This window comes from Nicotiana tabacum, chromosome 20 (genome assembly GCF_000715075.1).
Source record: "Nicotiana tabacum cultivar K326 chromosome 20, ASM71507v2, whole genome shotgun sequence".
In the NCBI taxonomy this organism is placed as follows: domain Eukaryota; kingdom Viridiplantae; phylum Streptophyta; class Magnoliopsida; order Solanales; family Solanaceae; genus Nicotiana; species Nicotiana tabacum.
Window position 1 is genome coordinate 55,407,314 of NC_134099.1, and position 20,246 is coordinate 55,427,559.

The following is a 20,246-nucleotide window of genomic DNA, read 5'->3' on the forward strand; positions in this document are numbered from 1 at the left end:
TTTTAAAAAGCACTTTTAAATATCAAATTACGAAAAAGAACAGTAAAGGTTCAATTTGCGATTAGTATTATTTAGAAAAGAAAAATAAATTTAAACATTTATTAGAAAAGAATTCAATTAAAATATAAAATGTAAGTAAAAATATAAATTAAAATTTTTAATTAATATAAAATATAGTTATTCCAAAGCAACAATATTGAGTGCTTGGTATTACTTATTATTCATATGATAATTTAAATATGTCAAAATACATCATTCAATATAAATTTAAAATCAACTCTTAAGAATAGGAGAAAGAGAATAGAAATTTGATTAAAATAAAAAAGAGAATAAACGTATAGTAGAAAAAAAAAGAAAATAGAAAAGGAAAAAAAAGAAATATTAAATTAATCAAGGATAAGTTGAAAAATATAAATTTATTATAATATTATTTTTATCTTAAACAAATTAACTTTATCTTCTTGAAAGAAGCTAAAATTTATAGTTTTTACTGCTAACAAGTGCTTTTTCATTTTGGCTTTTACTTTCAAATCTAATTCTCAAAATTTCAATTTTTTCACATTGGTACCCAAAAATCTCAAATTATCTTTCATCCTCATCTAGAAACAGTATTTTTCACATCTCTACAGTTCGCTTCTGTCAGCTCCTACCCCCGATTGTCAGCTCCTCTTCCTGCAAAAAGAAAGATTTTATCTAAAAAGGGTGCCAATTTTTCTAATTTTTCTTACAGATCCGACAACCCAATTTCTCTGCTACAATTTCAAGATTTTCTTTGCTGTAAGTATTTCAGAATGTTGTTGATAAAATTAAGCTGTATGCTATGCGAATCACATTTATTGAAGGTATCAATCAATCAATCAATCAATCAATCAATCAATCAAATTGGGATTGGCTATATGAATCCCCCATAGCTATTTTGCTCTGTGGGGATATGTGTATTAAACGGTATTGTGAAATTGACAATCTGCTACTGAATTAAAATTGTATGTACTGAGATTTAGGATGAAATTGCATATACGGAGCTGAATTATTTGCTGCTGCCTGAAGGAAAACTGGATTTTTATCTGAAATTAAGTGGGTTTGCTTGACTATTCTTTTCAGCATTATATAGTGTGATTCTAACAGTAATTATTTGCAAGTATTGGAATGAAAAGGGCAAGAGAGCAGCAAAATGGATATAGAGGGTCATATAGTTAGTTGATCCCAACTAGTATGGGATTGAGACGTAGTTGATTATTTACTGGTTGAAGGTGCTAAACTTAAGCATGTAACCCAAAGCTGGCTAAATAATTGAGAAAAGCTTTGAGATATTTCGAGCTATCAATGCTAGAGGAAGTCACTTTGAATTGGGGTTATCTCCAATTTGTTTATATGAAAAATTCAAATAAGGAGGCTACAAAAGTTTTTTCCTCCCAATTGAGGACCTTTAAGTTTACTTTAAAAACCTCATTGGCTTCTGTAGCAGAACCAACTACCAGCATTGTTATCTGAACACTTTACTACTTGAAAATGGACCTTAATTGTTGAATTTTCTAATTCAACCTACAGTTATAGAGCACTGTGGTGCAAGGTTTTTTTTTTTTTTTTTTTTTTTTGAGAAGGAGCAAGGTTGTGCTTTTCTTAAAATTGTGCCTGTCATATTAAGTTGTGCTTATCTGCACCTTGCATTTCTACGAGCTACTGCTATACTGAGGTAATGAAAGTTTCAATGTTAAATTTGGTTGAACAAGATTATATTCATGTCCAAATCAAAACCGAATTTAATCATCTTTAATTTGGCTTCAAAATTGAAAAAACCTGTTATTCAACATTAAGTTTGCAAACAAACAGTCAATCAAATCTATTAGGTTTTTCCACTCCTTTTAAAGCCCCATCTCTAAATGATTTTTTCTTCCTAATGGAACTTTAGGAAAAGTAGTGCACTTATTCCTCTGAAGTAGGGAAATGCACTCATCAGTCCACAAATACACTTTAGTCAGACATATTAGTCTTGTGAAAGCCACACTCTTGTTAGGCACCCGCTAATCACACTACACTTTGAAATATCACTTTAAGATAGTTATGTGTAAATAGTCCTAGTCCCATATGTAGTAGGAGTAGAGTATGTCCTAGTCCCGTATGTAGTAGGAGTAGAATATGTCCTAGTCCTATATGTAGTAGGAGTAGAATATGTATTATATGTAGGACTTATTTTATCATTGTTAATAAATAGATTTTTCTCCCGTGCATTCTCACATGATATCAGAGCTTCAGCGAGAAAATTATCGTTATGCGTCATTCCAGCGACACCTGGGAAGAAAGATCTCATCGTCGTGCAATTTTTTGGCAACTTCGTCTTGTTCCCAGGGTTCATCATTGCTAAGTGGTACTGTGCATATACCATTACCACCATCAGATCCGGAACCCTTATGCGACCAAACCCCAGAAATTTCAGTCCCATCGGAATAGAAAAGTCAGTCACCGTGCGTCTTTCCGGTTGACGTCTGAAGATTGATTTGCGTTATCTCCTCATCGGTGACTATTGTGCGAAAACCAACACTACCATCTTGTTCGAAAAAGTCTGGCAACAAAATTCCAGTCAATCACTCCGGCAGAAAGTCCCTCACGCGCCGCCAAAACTAGGGTCCCGACGAGCTACAATAACTTTTCCGGCCCGTGTGAGTCATTTCGGCCATTTTTTAACAAAACTTCTTCAGGACAACTTACTTGTTCCGTGATTCCGATCCTACCCATATAAATAATATCAAATTTTGACAACTTTTATTTTTTATGGCGTGAACAATGCACATTTACCGGCGTGAACAGTAATTTCCAGAAAAAGTTTCTGTTTTCTCGTGGTGTTTTAAAACCTATTTTGTAATTTGGAATTCGGCTTAGTCTCACTATTTTAAGATTTTTCCGGCGACCTTTCAGCCAACTCCTGTTTATTAGCAACCAACTGGTTTTGTTGAATGATCAGCTTGCAAATATTTTCACCAAGTCCCTCACTGGTCCTCGTATTAGTTGCATATGGAACAAGCTCGGTATATATGATTTGTATGCACCGGCTTGAGGGAGAGTGTTAGATAGTTATGTGTAAATAGTCCTAGTAGTAGGAGTAGAATATATCCTAGTCCTATATGTAGTAGGAGTAGAATATATCCTAGTCCTATATGTAGTAGGAGTAGAATATGTATTATATATAGGGCTTATTATATCATTGTTAATAAATAGATTTTTCTCCTGTGCATTCTCACAATCACTATAGCTGAACTAAATCGATAGATGCTTAATATGTTTTGGATTGATTCTGAATTATGAGTAGAATCAGGGGCGGCCCTTCCATAAAGCAAGTAAAGCAATCGCTTTAGCCCCATATTTATGGGGGTCCCATTTTTTTGTTACACCTAATAGACTATGTATAAGTTTTAAAAAAAAGTTATGTAAAGTGAAAAGCTTTGATTTCTTTCTTAAACAAATATAGAGAAGAAGAATTTGCAACTGCTATGATTTCTACCAAAGAAATTGCACTTGAAATGAATATCGAACCCGAATTTCGTAAGAAACGTGTGATATATAGCAAGTAACGATGCGAATGTTGATAATGAAATCTCAAAATCTTTCGAAGAGTCCTTTAGAGTTGATTACTTTTATACATAATAGACAAGACTATTTTTTCATTTCACAATAGATTTGAACAATTCGAAACATATGAAAATATTTTTGGTTTTCTATTTGGCAGTAAAAACTAAGATCACTAGATGTTGGAAATTTGAAAAATATATTGCCTTAATCTTGAATGTTCCTTAAAGCATAATAATCAATTCGATATTGATGGTCCAAATTTATTTGCTGAATTAAAAGTATTAAGAAAATAGTACAATTAGAAAATAACAGTTTAATTGATACATTTAATCAAATAAAAAGATTTAATTCTTTTCCAAATGTCTAAATTGCTTATGGAATAATGTTCATAACTCATGTTACTGTTGCTTCAACGGAAAGAAGTTTTCAAAATTAAAATTGATAAAATCTTACCTAAGAGCAACAATGTCAAAAGAAACGTTAAATGGATTTGCTATATTGTCAATTGAGAAATACTTATTAGGAGTTATTAATTATAAGAAAATTATTAATAATTTTGTATCTAAGAAAGCTAAAAAAAATAGACTTCAAATAAATAATTAAAAAAAAAATTAAAAAGTTAAGGCCCTCATAAAGTTTGGCTTTAAGCCACAAAATTCGTCGGACTGCCCCTGAGTAGAATATTGACCTTGAATATGCCTACTTTTATCCTAGTCCAACCCTTTGGTTTAACATCTCTTTTCTGGTATGAAACTAGCAGTCCTGAAATTATAGGGAAGTTATCTCTCGTTTGAAGAAACAATGGCATTGCCGTCAGATCACAAGGCTACCATCATTGATGGTAAAGCAATTGCTCAAACTATTCGTTCTGAGATTGCTTCTGAAGTCCGACTCCTTTCAGAAAAGTATGGCAAGGTTAGTTCCCTGACTGCATGCTTAAGCGAATGCATGTACACAAATTTTCCTATTAATCTGGTAATTACATCGTGGATATTATGAAGATAATTCACAGACTATGTGCATGCTTTAATGTGTATATGATGTATTTGAATTTTGAAGCTGGTGAAGCAATGTCCTTAATCAGAAATTGTATTTTTTTCATGGCTCATGCGGAATTCAAATATCCAAGTTTATTGTTATTTTCAGGTCCCTGGGTTGGCAGTAGTCATTGTAGGAAATAGGAAGGATTCTCAAAGTTATGTGAATATGAAGAGAAAATCTTGTGCTGAGCTTGGGATTCAATCTTTTGACATAGATCTCCCAGAGGACGTAGCTGAAGATGAATTGATTAGCAAGGTCCACGAGCTGAATGCTAATCCTGATGTACATGGTCAGTCATTGGCGATAGTAGGAAGTTAATCTTTCTGGCCTTTTGCTTTGTTATACTTATGTTGTTTGAATGGGTAAATTTAGCCTTGTTTGTCTGTACTTGGTTTGCACATATTGCAGATGTTAATTTGTCATCCATGCTCCTACTTTTATTTTTGTACACAACCAGGTTATTTTTAGCCAACATTGTCCATGCCTGGGTAGTTAGTCAAGAAGAAAATTTTAAGGTCCTAGCTATTGTAGGCTCAATGCAAAATATTCTGAATGAAATTGCTCTGTTGGACAAACTCAATCGTGTTAATTGTTGGCAACATAGTGGCATCTATAGACTATAGTAACCAGCCATTTATGCAACCTGCATATTGCTTTTATGATGTTGGTACTAAGTGGGTACTACATAATCAGTTAGTATATTAAGTGTATTTGACACATTGTGAAAATCCTCAGATCAGATCGCACATCTAATATACTGTGTCTGAAAGGTACCACCTATCTAATATCTCATTCCTACACTTTGACTTCTGTAGTTCTGACTTCAACTTGGCTAGAGCTTACCTGCTAGACACTCCTATACATATAGGTGTCTGCTGCTACTCTATTTACACCGCTTCTTACCATGACTTTTTTAAAGTAGGTTTCACCTTGTAGAATCTCTTATATTCTCACTCAGCAGGTGGGGTTTTTTCGAGTTTTTCCTGTCTGCCGCTGAGATGTTTCTTATCTTTTCTTTTTCTATTTTTCCTTGAGTTAGCATTTTCACTCTTGGTTTATTGGTAATGCTCCACAAGTATACTGTTGAGAAGCAAATGTGTGGGGTAGATAATCAAATGACGCATAACAAAGACAAGTGAACTAAAGGCACTCTATGCATTGCTACAGGTATACTGGTACAGCTTCCGTTACCAAAACATATTAATGAAGAGAGAGTTCTAGGTGAAATCAGTCTGGAAAAGGATGTAGATGGCTTTCATCCTCTGAATATTGGCAAGCTTGCAATGAAAGGCAGACAACCCCTGTTCCTCCCTTGCACGCCCAAGGTAATAAAGTGAGCACGCCCAAGGTAATTCTGAGAACAACTAATATTTTTGTTATGGAAGATCGAAACATCCAGTTCTCTAATTCTCCTGCCTTGTTTAGGAATTAATGTTCAAATCTATACTATCTATATACAACCATCTGTTGTCTTCTAAAAGCACCCTATCTGGTCTCTGCTAAACAGGGATGCATCGAGCTTTTACATCGGAGTGGGATTAGCATAAAGGGGAAGAATGCAGTTGTGGTTGGTCGAAGTAACATTGTTGGATTACCAGTGTCTCTGCTCCTTCTGAAGGAAAATGCCACTGTTACCATAGTTCACTCGCGCACCGAGGAACCAGAAAAAATCGTTCGTGAAGCAGACATTATTATTGCTGCCGCGGGGCAAGCTATGATGGTAACAAGGAGCATTCATTTCTCCCTTCTCACCCTCCTTTTTGTAATCATTTTGCTTCTATTCATTAATTCTTTGTTTACTAATCCCTTGCAATAGAGCTTTCTCAATGAAATATAACCCTGCTAATGGCAGTAAGAAAACCATTCAGCAAGTGCTGATTTTTATTCCATAGATGACTGGCCTCTGAACCAAGTTGCTGTCTTATTTTTCAGATCAAAGGCAGCTGGATCAAACCTGGTGCTGCAGTGATTGACGTAGGGACAAATGCTGTTGATGATCCTACTAGGAAGTCAGGATATAGGCTTGTTGGAGATGTCGATTTTCAGGAAGCATGTAATGTAGCTGGATGGATAACTCCAGTTCCGGGAGGTGTAGGACCGATGACTGTTGCAATGCTCCTCAAGAATACCTTGGATGGAGCTAAACGAGTTATCGAGAAGTAAACACTTTCTTTAGCTCTTTACTCCTACAATAAGATGTCAAGGCTGCTAAGCTGCTGATTTTTCTTATATTTAAAGAAAACCATACATTTAGAGGTGGCACTTTCAATCGAGAAATAGCAATGAGACTTTTACTGTGATGTGGAATTCATGTTGGGAATTCAAAGAGCTTTGCGAAATCTAAAGTTTTCACTAGAACTGGTGAAGTTAAGACACTTTATTGCTACGCTAGCCTAAGGTCTTGAACTACAAGATTTTAGCAGTTCTTTTTGCAATGTCACTTTGAAAATGCACTACATCTAACAAAAAAAGGATCCTTCTTCTATTACCAACTTCAAAGCCAAAATGTTTTTATAATAGTTCTTTTTTCTTTCGTTATTCTTTTCCACAAACTTATCGGATATGAACTCGTAATAATAATACAATTGTCCTTTGAAACCAACCATCCTCATGGCATTTAAGTGCTATTTCTTTTCTCGATAAAGCTTCATCTTCATAAGCAAACTTCTATAACCACTTGCTTAATATGGAGTTGGTCAAATATATATATATTGGGAATGTATTTAACGTTTCATTAGAGTCTAGAAAGCTATTCTTGTTTTATGTTAGGATTTTGGTGTGTGTCTCTGGCTCTCTATTAGTATTACATTTTAACTATTAGTAGGATAACGTTTCTTTTTCTAATTAGCGAAGGGAAGCTTTGCATCAATAATAAAATTATTTTCGTGTGACTTATAAGTTACGGGTTCGAGTTGTGGAATCAGTCACTTTGGATGTGACCCTTTCCTGAATCCTACGTGAACGCAGGAATTTCGATACCGAGCTGCCCTTTTCTGTTTTTTCAATTTTTAGGTTTGTATCATGTAATTCACAAGAAAATGGGAGCTAGTATTGGGGATGTGGGGTACAATAATTGTCATTAGGTAGCTGAAGTGTTAAGACAATAATTCTCAAATACACTCCCTTTTTTTTTTTTTCTTCTACCTTAGTCTTCAGTTCATTTGTTAGAATTAGTCCATCAATCTGAATTTCCAAGAAGTAGAGATCATTGACCCCAGAAATAATTTCAACTCCATCTCAGAAAAATCTAATCTTTTCAAGTTTTATACTGTATATCACAATTCCACTCTCTAAAAAGAAATTCCTTCTCCTGCTCCTACCTTGTGTTTCAAGTTCATTTATCAATTAAGTCCTCCAATCTGAATTTCAAAAAGGAGAAGAAAAATCTGATTTTTTTCAACTTTTATACTCTCTATCTCCAACCCCATCTGTTAAAAAGACTCATTTTTTCAGTTCAATTGTCAATTGCTCCAAAATCTTGTAATTTAGAATATTCTTGAAGATTTAGTGAAATGAGGGAAGAAGATTCTAATTGGTTTGCGAAATGGGAAGAACTTCCTTCTCCTGAGGAGCTAATCCCTTTATCCCAAACCCTAATCACTCCTGATTTAGCATTAGCTTTTGATATTAAAAACTCCAATAGTCCACTTCCCAAAACCCACCACCAACAACACCAGCAGAGTACTCTACCAGTAGGAGTTCATACACCTTCATCTCACCCTAACTCATCAGCCGAGTTTGACTCCGCCGAGTTGGGTGGCACTGCAGGTTCAAGGGGCGTTGATGAACCTGCTCGCACCTTTAAAAGGCCTAGGCTTGTGTGGACCCCACAGCTCCACAAGAGATTTGTGGATGCAGTTGCTCATTTGGGGATCAAGAATGCTGTCCCCAAAACTATAATGCAGTTGATGAGTGTAGATGGCTTAACTCATGAGAATGTGGCTAGTCATTTGCAAAAGTATAGGCTATATTTGAAACGTATGCAGGGACTTTCTAATGGTGGCAGTGGCAATGGGAATGGCAGTATACCGGGTTTATCCGGGGGAGGGATGGTGGATACAGCAACAGATCAACTGTTTGCTAGTTCACCAGTGCCTCCACATTTTTTGCATCCGGGGAGGGGAATTCTGACTAGTATATGCCGTTCGTGCCAGTGGCAGCAATGCAGCATCATCATCAGATGGCTGCAGTTGTTGGACACCTCCACAGCTTCAGCAACATTATAGGCATTTCGGGTCGCCACCAAACGGGCAGTTTGAGGTTCCATTCTTGTCGTGGCAGTCGCAGCAACAGGTTCAGAGAATGGGACATCAGTGCGTAGTAGTAGTCCTATGGTGCCATCTTATGTTGAGGATTTGGAATCAGCTACAGCTGCTAATGGGAGAAAGGTTATTACTTTGTTTCCAACTGGGGATGATTAATATTCAGGGTAACTGTTGATTTGTCATTATGCAATTATCCTGTTAATTTGGCTTATGGATATATCTGGAAACTGTCTTCTGTATAATTCCTGAGTCTTTGATTTAGAACCTTTTATTGGATAAGTGGTGTTTCAGTTTTTAGTATCTCTTTAGTATTGGTCCTTATAAGACTATGAATCCACTTTCCAGCCTATTACTGTCTTCAGGTCAAAGTCATCTGTGTTTTTATGAATTTGGATTTGGTAAGCAACCTCCACTTCCAACCAAGAGGTTGTGAGTTCGAGTCTCCCCAAGAGCAAGGTGGGAAGTTCTTGGAGGGAAGGATGCTGGGGGTCTATTTGGAAACAGCCTCTTTACCCAGGGTAGGGGTAAGGTCTGCGTACACACTATTGCCGCTGCATCCCCTTGTTGGTGTAGTGTGTGTTTTTATGAATTTGGATTTGGTGCATAGTGTCAGTGCTGAAATTGTTCACTTAGACGAACTTCTACAGGTGTAATTATGTTGTGGTTAGCACTGTGTTTCTCTTGTCAGCCTCCATGTTGCTGTCTAATTTAACCCCTGCCGGCTACTAGTGATGAATAATGAAGGAAATATCAATTTGGGAGCATTAATGTCACAATGGGCCTCAGAGTCAGTGGTAACAACATTCTCTAAGTATATTGATCAATGTGATTCTCTAAAAAAAGTTGCTCTACTCCGTGGTTGCATAAGAAGCGCTAGACTTTCCTCAGCTCTGTATTTCTTATTGAGGTAAGTTGTTGTCTGTGAAGACATGATGGCAACAGTTGCATATAAAGCAAGATTGTTCGGATGAATATGAAATATTAAATAGCTGTTGGTAACAACAGGCTAACAGCATTGGACAGCATGACACAGCTATCTTTGGCTATTTTCCCTAATCTTCTGATAAGAATTTATTTCTGCTGTCTCGTGGTTTAGTGTCATGTAGAGGTGAGTCCCGCTTGTTGTAAATTGAATGATCTCATAGCGGATTAAACACTTTGTTGAAAATCTCTCTGGAGAGTAATCATTCTGGTGCTAATGTTACTCCATTGTTTATGCTCGAGACCAGAATTGATAATTCGTAGCTGCTCGTAGCTGCCTTTTCTTTTAACTTTGATTACTCCTTCCCGATGCTTATTGCTTTGTCCTATTAGTGCTTGGCGGAATAGTAGTTGCCACATAAAATAACTGGAGACATAGTATGTCTACTCCTGTTGCTTCTTCAGCTAAGTATGAGAAAAAGCACGAGGTAAATCTCTACTTCAAGATATGAAGCTTTTTATTTTTGTAAGCGTTCTGAATCTTGTCAGTTAAAATGCGATTACGTGAACTACTTAAGAGTATCTTCTGAGCTTGTATGTTGTTACAAGGTAGGTGGAAGTTGTATCCACCAAATTAAGATTGTAGATAACAAATTTTATGTACTAGAAGATCATTTCTCAAGGGTAGTTTGGCCATGTTTTATTCTGTTTGGATAGAATGGATATTCCTGTTGCAGATCCCAAAAGAAATTGAGGCCACCTGTTTTTGGAACCTGTGTCCTCAATTCTCTGGTTTGCAATAGTTGTTTAACTACTTCTAGTGCATGAGCCTTGTGAACTCTTGAACTTTAAAGGTCGAACCCGTCAAGTTACAATCTTGGATCCGCCTGTTTATCTTCCATTTTGTTTGTAAACTTACACAATGCAGCTTCTATTCTTTTTGACAAGCCTGATCAACACTGATTTATTTTTAAAATGATGTCTGGAGTTGTTCTTATCCCATGGAAATGGATTTCTATATATTTGTCGATGTTGAATTTCAGTTATGTATATTTCGCTTGGATCATGAAAGCTTGTAGTAGCAATTAGCAAAATAGTAGGATCAATTACTTCTATTTCACATTTTAAAACTTTTTCTTACTGGCCATGTTTGTACAACGTTAACCCCCCCCCCCCCCCCCAGAAAAAAAAGTAAAAAGAGAATCATTTCCAATAATTTTGCTTTTATACTTCTAGACCTAAAATATACCTTATCAAAACCTAAACTATATGCCAAAAAGTTTGTGTCGGAGAAAAGAATTCAAACATAGCTGCATGAGAAAATTTAGTAAATTTCAATCATTAGTAGAGATTATTAGACAAAATAAAAAGAAGAAAAGCTTAACCATTTTTTGAAGAAAAAAAAAACAAAGAGGCAGGAGCTTAAATATTTATTGCGATTTGCGATACATACAGGTCTGGTCTAGTAAGATTTGAGCTTCGTCATCGGTGTCATTCAGGCCAGCTGTCCCTTATGGGTTGTTGAAGCCAGCCCCTTTGTAGGGAAATTTTCGTATTTATGATTTAGTCTGCTTTCTTGGAGTCTTTTGCTTTGTCCTTTGTACTGTGGTCATCGGTGTCACACGCTCTTTTGACTTTGCATATCCACATTTAGGAGATGACACTAAACACATCATACTCTACCCAGAGTTCCTTCAATTTGGTGAAATACACGGCCACTGAATCTAATCCTTGTGATAATCGCGAAATTGCTCTGTGCAATTGGAAAATGCGCACTCGATTCACCTTATCAAAAAGCTCCTCGAGGTCCTCCCAGACCGCATTAGCATCTGATGCATATATTATCCCGCTACGCAGATCCTTCGAAACTAAGTTCATAAACCAGGAGTGGACAATTGCATTGCAAGTTTCCCATTCCTCATGAAAAGAATCATTGAACGAGTTTTTAGCACACGTCCCTGTAACAAACCCTAGCTTCCGCTTAGCCTTGAAGGCAAGTCGCATCGATCTACTCCACAATCAATAGTTTTTGAAACCTATGAGCTGAATTGGGATTAAAATCAAGCCAGGTGTATCTGAAGGTTGGAGAAAAAATGGATGAGTATGATCAATTTTCACTGTCGCATTGAGCTTCACAATTGAAAAAAAAAAAACTTCACTGAATCGAAGACAAGCACTTGAATTGAGTAAGAAACTAGTTGAACTAGACTAGGTATCCACATGAATCGGTCTCCATTGCTCTGATACCATGTTAGAATTAGCCATAGATGTGCAATTGGAAGCATGCCGAAGACGACTAAATGCAGAAGATGATTGTTTGGGGAATTGCTCAAATGATATTAACAATTGTAAACAGCTACATATATACAAAGTAATTACTAGAAAACACTAAAATAATAATAAGCACCACTAACTTCTAGTATTTACACGTTGACCCTAGCAACTAACTAACTAATTTTCAATAATATCCATAGCTGACATTTATTGTTTTCTCTTGCTTGTAAAACAATCACTTCCAGGACTGAAAAGAATAAAGTATGTGATGCACCAATAATATCGAGAATGCAATTAACAAATATGTATCTCAAATACAGCACACATAAGGCTTGTTAGTAGCAATTATTCTAGTGTTTTTGGGGTTAAACAATGGACATGGAAGAACTTGTGGAAAATCGTATTGACTGATATATTCATGCCCAACCTTTTTATGTATTGACTAAGAAGTTAAATTTGATTGAGATGAAGTAGATTTATATAAATTTTGACTTTAGGAGAGTGTATGCTATGTAGTAGGTGAATAGATGAGATTGATAATAGAAAATAGAAAATAGGTCATTCTAAGACTCCTTGTAGATTACATAGGCAGAGATGGCAATAACAATTTGTTCCCATGGTGATTCTATGAGATTGATAATTACACATGACTTTCTTGAGAATGCCAAGTATTTAAAGAGCTTTAGTTATTCTAATGTACAACAATTTGACACAGGAATTTGCTCATATGCAAGTTGAGGCAATGAAAGTAGCAGAATAATATTGGTTCATCTGTTCAAATTAGACTGTCACAAGCTCCAAAGGTGATTTCAAGCCCCATCTCTAAAGGGCAGCCCGGTGCGCTAAGATCCCGCTATGCGCGGGGTCCGGGGAAGGGCCTGACCACAAGGGTCTATCGTATGACCTCTTGGTCACATGGCAGCAACTTTACCAGTTACGCCAAGCCTCATCTCTATACCTCCTTATTGGGTCCTTTAAAACCAGAGCCTTAGAATTCTAATTCTAAGGTGCCGTTAAGAATAAAAGAGAAAAAAGAAAAACAAGAAGCTGTTGTATATCTCTCATGGAAATTTCTCTTTGTCATGAATCCCCAAACTATTGAAAGCAAAAACTCTCAAGGTGCAAAGTGGAACAGTGGTACCCCCAACATTGTGAATCAATAAGCTTTTGTTTCAGTCAAATGACATTCATGAAACACAGGAGATTATTCCATCTATAAAGGTCAAATAGAAAGGAAACATAAGACAGTATGTTAAAGAGTACAAAATTCAATGGTTAACTCTGTTACAGGCCAAACTCAAAGGAACTGGAGGATCTGAGAACGAGCCGTTAACAATTTGATCAAATATCCACTTATTAGCTGCTTCAGTGAAGTGAGTTCCATCCCAACTAACCCGAACTGATGGATCTTTGCAAGATGGGGCGATCACGATCTCTTTTCCATTCAACACCTTCTTACTTCCACATTTGATGAATCTGTTATAGTTGTACTTCCCACCATGACCACAACAAGCTAAAAATGGGTCCTCAAATCCTGTCATTTCATATAGAATCTATAATATGCATATCTAGTTATATATCCGTAACATATAAATCTTGGTATAAGAATAACTACTGCAAGGGATTTCTTTACATAAGACTCAAATTCTAGAAGTTTATGCCATGAAAGAAATTAAAAGGACTCAAGTTCAAGGTTCTTGGTAAGTTAGATCATAAAATTACCTAGCTTCTCTGCATGACCGATGAGTGAGTATTTCACCGAATAAACATCAATATAAGTGATTGCAGCTAAAGGAAGTTCTTTCCTGAGCTTAACAACAGTTTTCTTCAACTGAAGGTTGAAGTAGTTTGCCACTTCATTGAAAGGATCAGCACATCCATACTTATCAATTTGTGCCGCTGTGATCAAAAAGCGGTCCATAATCGTATGGTAAGCAACCTACTGGTCCAGTGTTGTGAATCCAAAATGATCTTCCACCTTGTGCATATATTTTCTGCATTTATAGCAAATGAATAAAACCAGTAAATAAAATAAGTAAACAACTAATGTAGATAGGTAAAAGCTATTGGAACTTGAGAAGTCAACTGTTATAGTTTGGTTCACTTTCACTGACCTTTATAACATTGGATAACTGAGAGAGTAAATCAGGAACATAAGCCTTTACTTGCTCAGTGGACATATTAAGTCTGTAGCCAGCAGTGAGATCATTTTGGCCGATATTGAAGGTATATAATGCTTGAGAAAAGTCTTCCTCCTTTGGCAACAATTGGCCAAAGATATTTCCTGTTCACAAAAACAAAACCTTTAGCCTATCACAAAATGAATCATACTTGTTTTGTCTACACTCTATATTGTTTTGCTTAAGAATACTACTAGTAATACCTTTTAGGCGAATTGTCTGGGATCTTGTATGAAAATCTGAGAATTGAACACCCTGTACATCCAGTGAAATTGGACTATATCCACTCTGAGCCATGGTTGTGTTTTGAGGTCTAATTGTTGATCCTGCTGTGGCAAAATTAGCTCCATGGCTGAAGTTGGAACCAATCGAATCGAGGAACGCGCTAAGATAAGGCAAATCTAAGCCTTCAGCTGACCATTCGTAAATCAAGAACCAAAAAAGGATCAGAAGCTGAACAAACAAGAAAAGAAAAACATGCCCTTTATCTCAAGAAGAGTTATGATCCCCTTCGTCCCTATATTACCTTGAGCAGATTTGATCCTTTAAGTTTAAAACTAAGTTAGACCAACGGGCTACCCTTAAGCTTAAGGGACCATTTGAGTTTAAAACAAAACCTCTGTAACATCTATGGAATTTCGTGTTCCATACACAAGTTTTTCAATAAAAAAAAAGGAAATTTTACCAATGAAATCAATGAGGAGACGGCCATCTGAGAAGCGACCAGCAGGGGCATGAAAAAAAGTTTCACCATGGGGATAAGGTGCTTGTCCAAATGCTGCTGAAAGACCACCAGTATCTGAGTTCGAGTCACCAAAGTTAAAAATGGCTGGAAAATGGCAACTCTTAACACATAGTATTTGAGTTGGCATTAAAGACAATAGTATAAAAATCTGTGTTAAGTCCATCATCTCAACTTTTCTTTCAACTACTGATATATGCCAAATATAAGGGTATTGGCTAAAGAGTTTGTGACAAATGTTACTACTACTACAATTTGTAGTCATAGTCAATACTACTTTATTCGTTAGTCTTTTTTTAATTATTACTATTGCTCAAAGACCATAGATCTGATTCAGTTGCTAAATTTAAGGAAATGGTTAATTGCTTTTCTATTCAAGTTAGAAAATAAATCAGAGTGGCATGATCTATCTGTCATATGAAAGCACAAGTACAATGGTATTCGGCCTGTACTAACCTAGTAATCTACTCGAATTGTCCAAAGAGTTAATATCTAAAACCCCCTTAAATTATTAGTATGTTTTTGTCAATTTCTACTTAAATTTTTCGATGTCCAAAACCCTTTAAACTATATTTTCCTTCATATTTAAATCCACTTGTTGTTTACCTGGCATAATATGTGTAATAACTCGCTTGGGAGCGCGCGGCAACTAAAAAACCCATCAACATGGCCCACTTGACAGAATGTAATGACTAATGCCTAACCTTCTCTTGAAATTATTTTTCATTTATTTAATATTCTCCTTAATTCCTTTATATCGACATTTCTTCCTTGTTTTTTACCACTTTTTTTTTTTTTTTACCTTTCTTCTCTATTTTTTCCACTCTTCTTCATTTTTCACCTTTTTTCTTTAGTTTTCCATGTGGGTTCCATCTGAAATAATTTAACCCTTTCTTATTTCCTCTGAAATAATTTATTCTCTTTCTTGTTTTAGTTTTCTTTCATGTCTTACACATATTGTTGAAAAAGTACTCATTTAAATCTTCTTATTAAACCCAATACCTTACAGAGAATAAAGTTGAATCTCTTGAATCTTGTTTGTGTAATCTAGAATCAGAGAATATTGTTGCAGGCGGATTGGTTTCTTATTACGAATTTTTCTTTTGTGTAATCTTGCTTATGTAATATAAGATAAATTTTCATAAATGCAACCATATATTCCTTCATTTTTTTAATTTTGCTGCAAAGTGAAGTAAACAAGGACTTATTTAATTGGAGTCTGGCATAAAGCACGACTAGAATTTAACTTAAAATTAATACATTACATTAGGTAATATTTTGGCCAAAACTCCTAGAATTTATGTTGGCCTGAGTAAGTTTGTTTTGATGAATGACAAAGAAACACATGCATGAACCAGGTCCATACGTAGTGTACACATACACAGGCAGATTCAAGCACAAGGCATGCACGTGAGGAGATAGGCTTAAGTGGTTATATATAAATATCTCCTGAACGAAAATATTGCATAATTGATAAGGAGCAGGATCCTTACTCGAAGAGAACTCTATCTTAGACAAAGGAGGAGTTAGACGTTGAAGATAACTATAACTCTTCCACCAAGGAAGAGTATAACATTAAAACTCTAGTTATTTTTTATTCTACTAACAATATATATACACACACACACACACACACACTCTTTTATAGGGACGCACAAACGCTAAAGTTAAGCAAGAGTTGAGAGCAAAATAGCAAGGCATTTTGCAAGCAATTCCTGTGTGTTTCAAATGTGCGAACCTGAAGCTACATGAACCAGATAGAAGAACCAGTTCCAAGTGCCTGTCTTTTATTCTAGTTCAATTGTAGTAGGACTTTTGAGTTGTACCTCTCAGTTTATCTAGAAGCATTTGTACTAGGTACTTTGAGTTGTAGTATTCAAGCTAGAGTTAACTTGAAGTTGTCACAATAGCTTGAGGCTGGTTGCCACAAAGTGTTAGAGGTTATCCTTAGGTTTACAAGAGTTTTGTAAACACTATTTTTGGCTCAGTGATTTAGTGAAGTGCTGGAAAAAATCCTACTGGGCAATAGGTCGTGATTTTTTCATCTTTTAATCCAAATGTTTTCAATGTAAAAATACTTGTGTTCTTTAATTTTTGTATTTATTATTTCGCAACTATAGTATAAGGAACACATAAAAGAACCAGATCCTTCTATAATTAGTGCATGCGAAAAATTGGACACCATACAAATCATCCCCCTCTTGTGTGGTGTTGAAGTATAAAAGATCAATTGATATTAGAGCAGGTTATCCTTGAAGAGGTTAATACCTTAGGAGAAGATCAAGATGAGTGCACCACCCAGAAATTGGGAAGGGTAATCCATTGCTAGGCCACCGCTCTTTGATGGCCAGTACTACTCTTGGTGGAAGTCAAGAATGAGATATCAAATTCAGGGAGAGGAATATGAGTTGTGAGACATTGTCATTGATGGTCCATTGGCTACCTTGAAGAAAAATGCTGAAGGAGTAGATGTGTCAAAGACAAGAGCTGATTGCAATGCTGATGACCTGAAGAAGTGGGAAAAGAATGCCAAAGCCAAGAAATGGCTTGTTTGTGGACTTGGTCCATATGAGTACATCAGAATCCAAGGTTGTTCCAATGCTAAGCAAATTTGGGACACACTACAAGTGGCCCATGAAGGAACAACTCAGGTGAAAAGATCTAGATGAACTCTACTGTACTCTCAGTCTGAGAACTTTGCTATGAGGGATGGAGAAACCATTCAGGAGATGTACACAAGGTTCACTACATTAACAAATAAACAAAAATCTCTTGGACGGATTATCCCTGAAGAAGAAAGAGTTGAGAAGATACTCACTAGGGTTTTGCCAATTACTTAGGAAATCAAGATCACTGCAATCCAGGAATAAAAAAATTGCCACTCTCCCACTAGATGAATTGATTGAAAACCTCACTACCTAGGAACTTAAGAGAAAAACTATAAAAATGGATGTACCTAAGAAGGAAATGAGTTTGGCACTCAAAATCATTAAAGGTTCTGATCTGGAAGATGATGAAATGACAATGATCACCAGAGACTCCAAGAAGTACCTAAGGAGAGGAAAGAGAACTTCAAGGAGTGGAATCTACAACAAAGCAAGAGCTCCCGAAAATCAAACCAATGGTGGCTACTATAAGTGTGGAAAGACTGATCACATGATCAAAAACTGTCCTTTGTGGAAAATTGAATGGAAGAAAGAAAGAGCTGAACGAAGAAATAGAAAGAAGGAACATATTCAACCTAAGAAAGGAAACAACAAAGGATCAACCAAGGCTATGGTCGCTGCTTGGGGAGAAAGCTCAGATGATGATAATGAACGAGCACCAATGGCCATTGGAGAATCTGATGAAGAAACTGAGGTAAGTGTCCTTCATATCAAAGATAAAATCAATTTTGTCTAAAGAAAGATTATCTGATTTATTATTGGAACTAATTGATGAATATGATCATGTGAATAATGAAAAGGAATATCTGTCAAAAGAATGTGTGATTTTAAAAGCTAAGTGTAAAAATCTGAAACTTAGGGCTTGTGAAACTGAAAGTAAAAATACTGTGTTGAAGAACCAAGTTCATGCACTTGATATATAAATGTCCTAGAACTTAGATTTGAAAATCTAAAATTAAAGTTAGGAATAGGAAAAAAGAAAATTGATCACGCATAACTCACTTTAGAAGAAAATATAGGAAAAATGAAAGATGAGTTGTATTAGAGGGATGAACTGGTAAGAGTCTTAAAGGAGGATTTGAACAAGGTCAAGCATGAGCTAGACAGAACTTGTAAATGAAACAAGTCCCCTGATGCACTTTTATGGCTACAAGAACATCATAGTAGCAACAGAAGAGGAATTGGCTTTAGGAACTCTGCACCTAAGTGGAATCCCAAAAGCAAATACCTCACACTCCCTGAGAATAAGATTTGCACACACTGTGGTGACACTGGTCACTATAAGAGTGAATGGCACTGCAAAAAAGAAAGCAAGTCAAAAGAACAAAAATTTTCCTCTAGGGAAAAATAGGTTGTCAAGTTGGGCTAAAAAGAATTTGATTCATCCTTTTGCCTATAGAAAGGGGCCCAAACTAGTTTGGGTTCCTAAGACTAATCCCTGATGTCTTTTTGTAGGTCCAAGTGAAGGGGAACATCCAAATATGATACATGGATAGTGGTTGTTCAAAGCACATGACTGGAAGCAAGAACTAGTTTCTTTCACTTGAGGACCTTAAAGGAGGTAATGCCTTATTTGGAAATGGAAAGAAAGGTGAGATCATTGGGGTTGGAAAGGTGGGTAAGAATGATTATCACTCTATTGAGAATGTCTAATTGATAGATGGAGTGAAGTATAGTCTAATAAGTGTATTGCAATTGTGTGATAAAGGTAACATGGTAGCATTCACTTCTACAAAATGCTTTGTGATTAATCTTACCACTGACAAGATAGTTTTGCTGGGGAAAAGAGTGAATAACGTATATGTGGTGGATTTGTCCACACTTTCAGATAATGAACTCACTTGCTTAAGTGTGTTGGAAAATGATTCCCTCCTTTGGCACAAGAGAATTGGACATGCCAGTATAAGCCAACTCAACAAACTAGTCTCCAAGGAATTGGTAGTAGGGTTGCCTAACATTAAGTTCAAGAAAGATAAAGTTTGAGAGGCTTGTTCAAGAGAGAAGCAAGTAAGATCCTCTTTTAAAAGTAAGAAAATGGTAAGCACTACTAGGACGATGGAACTAGTCCATATGGATCTTTGTGGACCAGTGAGAACATTAAGTAGTGGTGGTAAAAGATATGTTATGGTGCTTGTTGATGATTATACTAGATTTACTTGGACATTATTTTAACATTTAAAGATGAAGCATTTGATATGTTCACTACATTTGTTAGAAAAACTCAAAAACAACAAGGTAATCAACTTGCATCAATTAGGTCTGATCATGGTACTGAATTTGAAATTGCTAAATTTGCTGAATTTTGTGATGAGCATGGCATAGACCATAATTTTTCTTCTCCTAGGACTCCACAACAAAATAGAGTAGTTGAAAGAAAGAATACGACATTGGAGGAAATGGCTAGGACTATGCTACTTGCTAGTAAATCACTCCACAAATTCTGGGTAGAATTTGTGAACACTACATGCTACATCATAAATAGGTGTATGACTAGATCTCTTGTTGAGAAGACTCCTTATGAGTTACTTAAAGGAATAAAGCCAAATATATCCTACCTTAAGGTATTTGGATGCAAATGCTTTGTGCATAATAA

The 20,246-nt window shown here is 35.9% G+C and overlaps 2 protein-coding genes and 1 pseudogene across 5 annotated transcripts; 2 read left to right on the plus strand and 1 right to left on the minus strand.

The window, feature by feature from the left end:
• Positions 1-591: 591 nt before the first annotated feature.
• LOC107804879 (bifunctional protein FolD 2-like) lies at positions 592-6,931 on the plus strand. Of its 4 annotated transcripts, none has more exons than XM_016628817.2 (6): positions 592-777; positions 4,325-4,479; positions 4,711-4,894; positions 5,773-5,930; positions 6,113-6,325; positions 6,538-6,931. In XM_016628817.2, exons 2-6 carry the CDS (start codon positions 4,366-4,368, stop codon positions 6,766-6,768), a joined length of 900 nt encoding a protein of 299 aa, XP_016484303.1. In that variant the 5' UTR covers positions 592-777; positions 4,325-4,365; the 3' UTR covers positions 6,769-6,931. The 4 variants fall into 4 exon arrangements, with proteins under 4 accessions (XP_016484303.1, XP_016484304.1, XP_075096776.1 ...); XM_016628818.2 differs by having other exon boundaries at positions 598-777; positions 4,322-4,479; XM_075240675.1 differs by having other exon boundaries at positions 598-777; positions 4,711-4,918.
• A 1,041-nt stretch (positions 6,932-7,972) lies between these two features.
• Positions 7,973-9,188, plus strand: LOC107804878 (transcription factor MYBC1-like; annotated as a pseudogene).
• Positions 9,189-13,205: 4,017 nt separating this feature from the next.
• Positions 13,206-15,267, minus strand: LOC107804880 (GDSL esterase/lipase At3g26430-like). The gene is given in 6 exon segments (XM_016628819.2): positions 13,206-13,599; positions 13,788-13,989; positions 13,991-14,059; positions 14,180-14,349; positions 14,449-14,658; positions 14,931-15,267. Coding segments are annotated over 6 exon segments (1,239 nt in total). The 5' UTR covers positions 15,253-15,267; the 3' UTR covers positions 13,206-13,333.
• Positions 15,268-20,246: the final 4,979 nt, after the last annotated feature.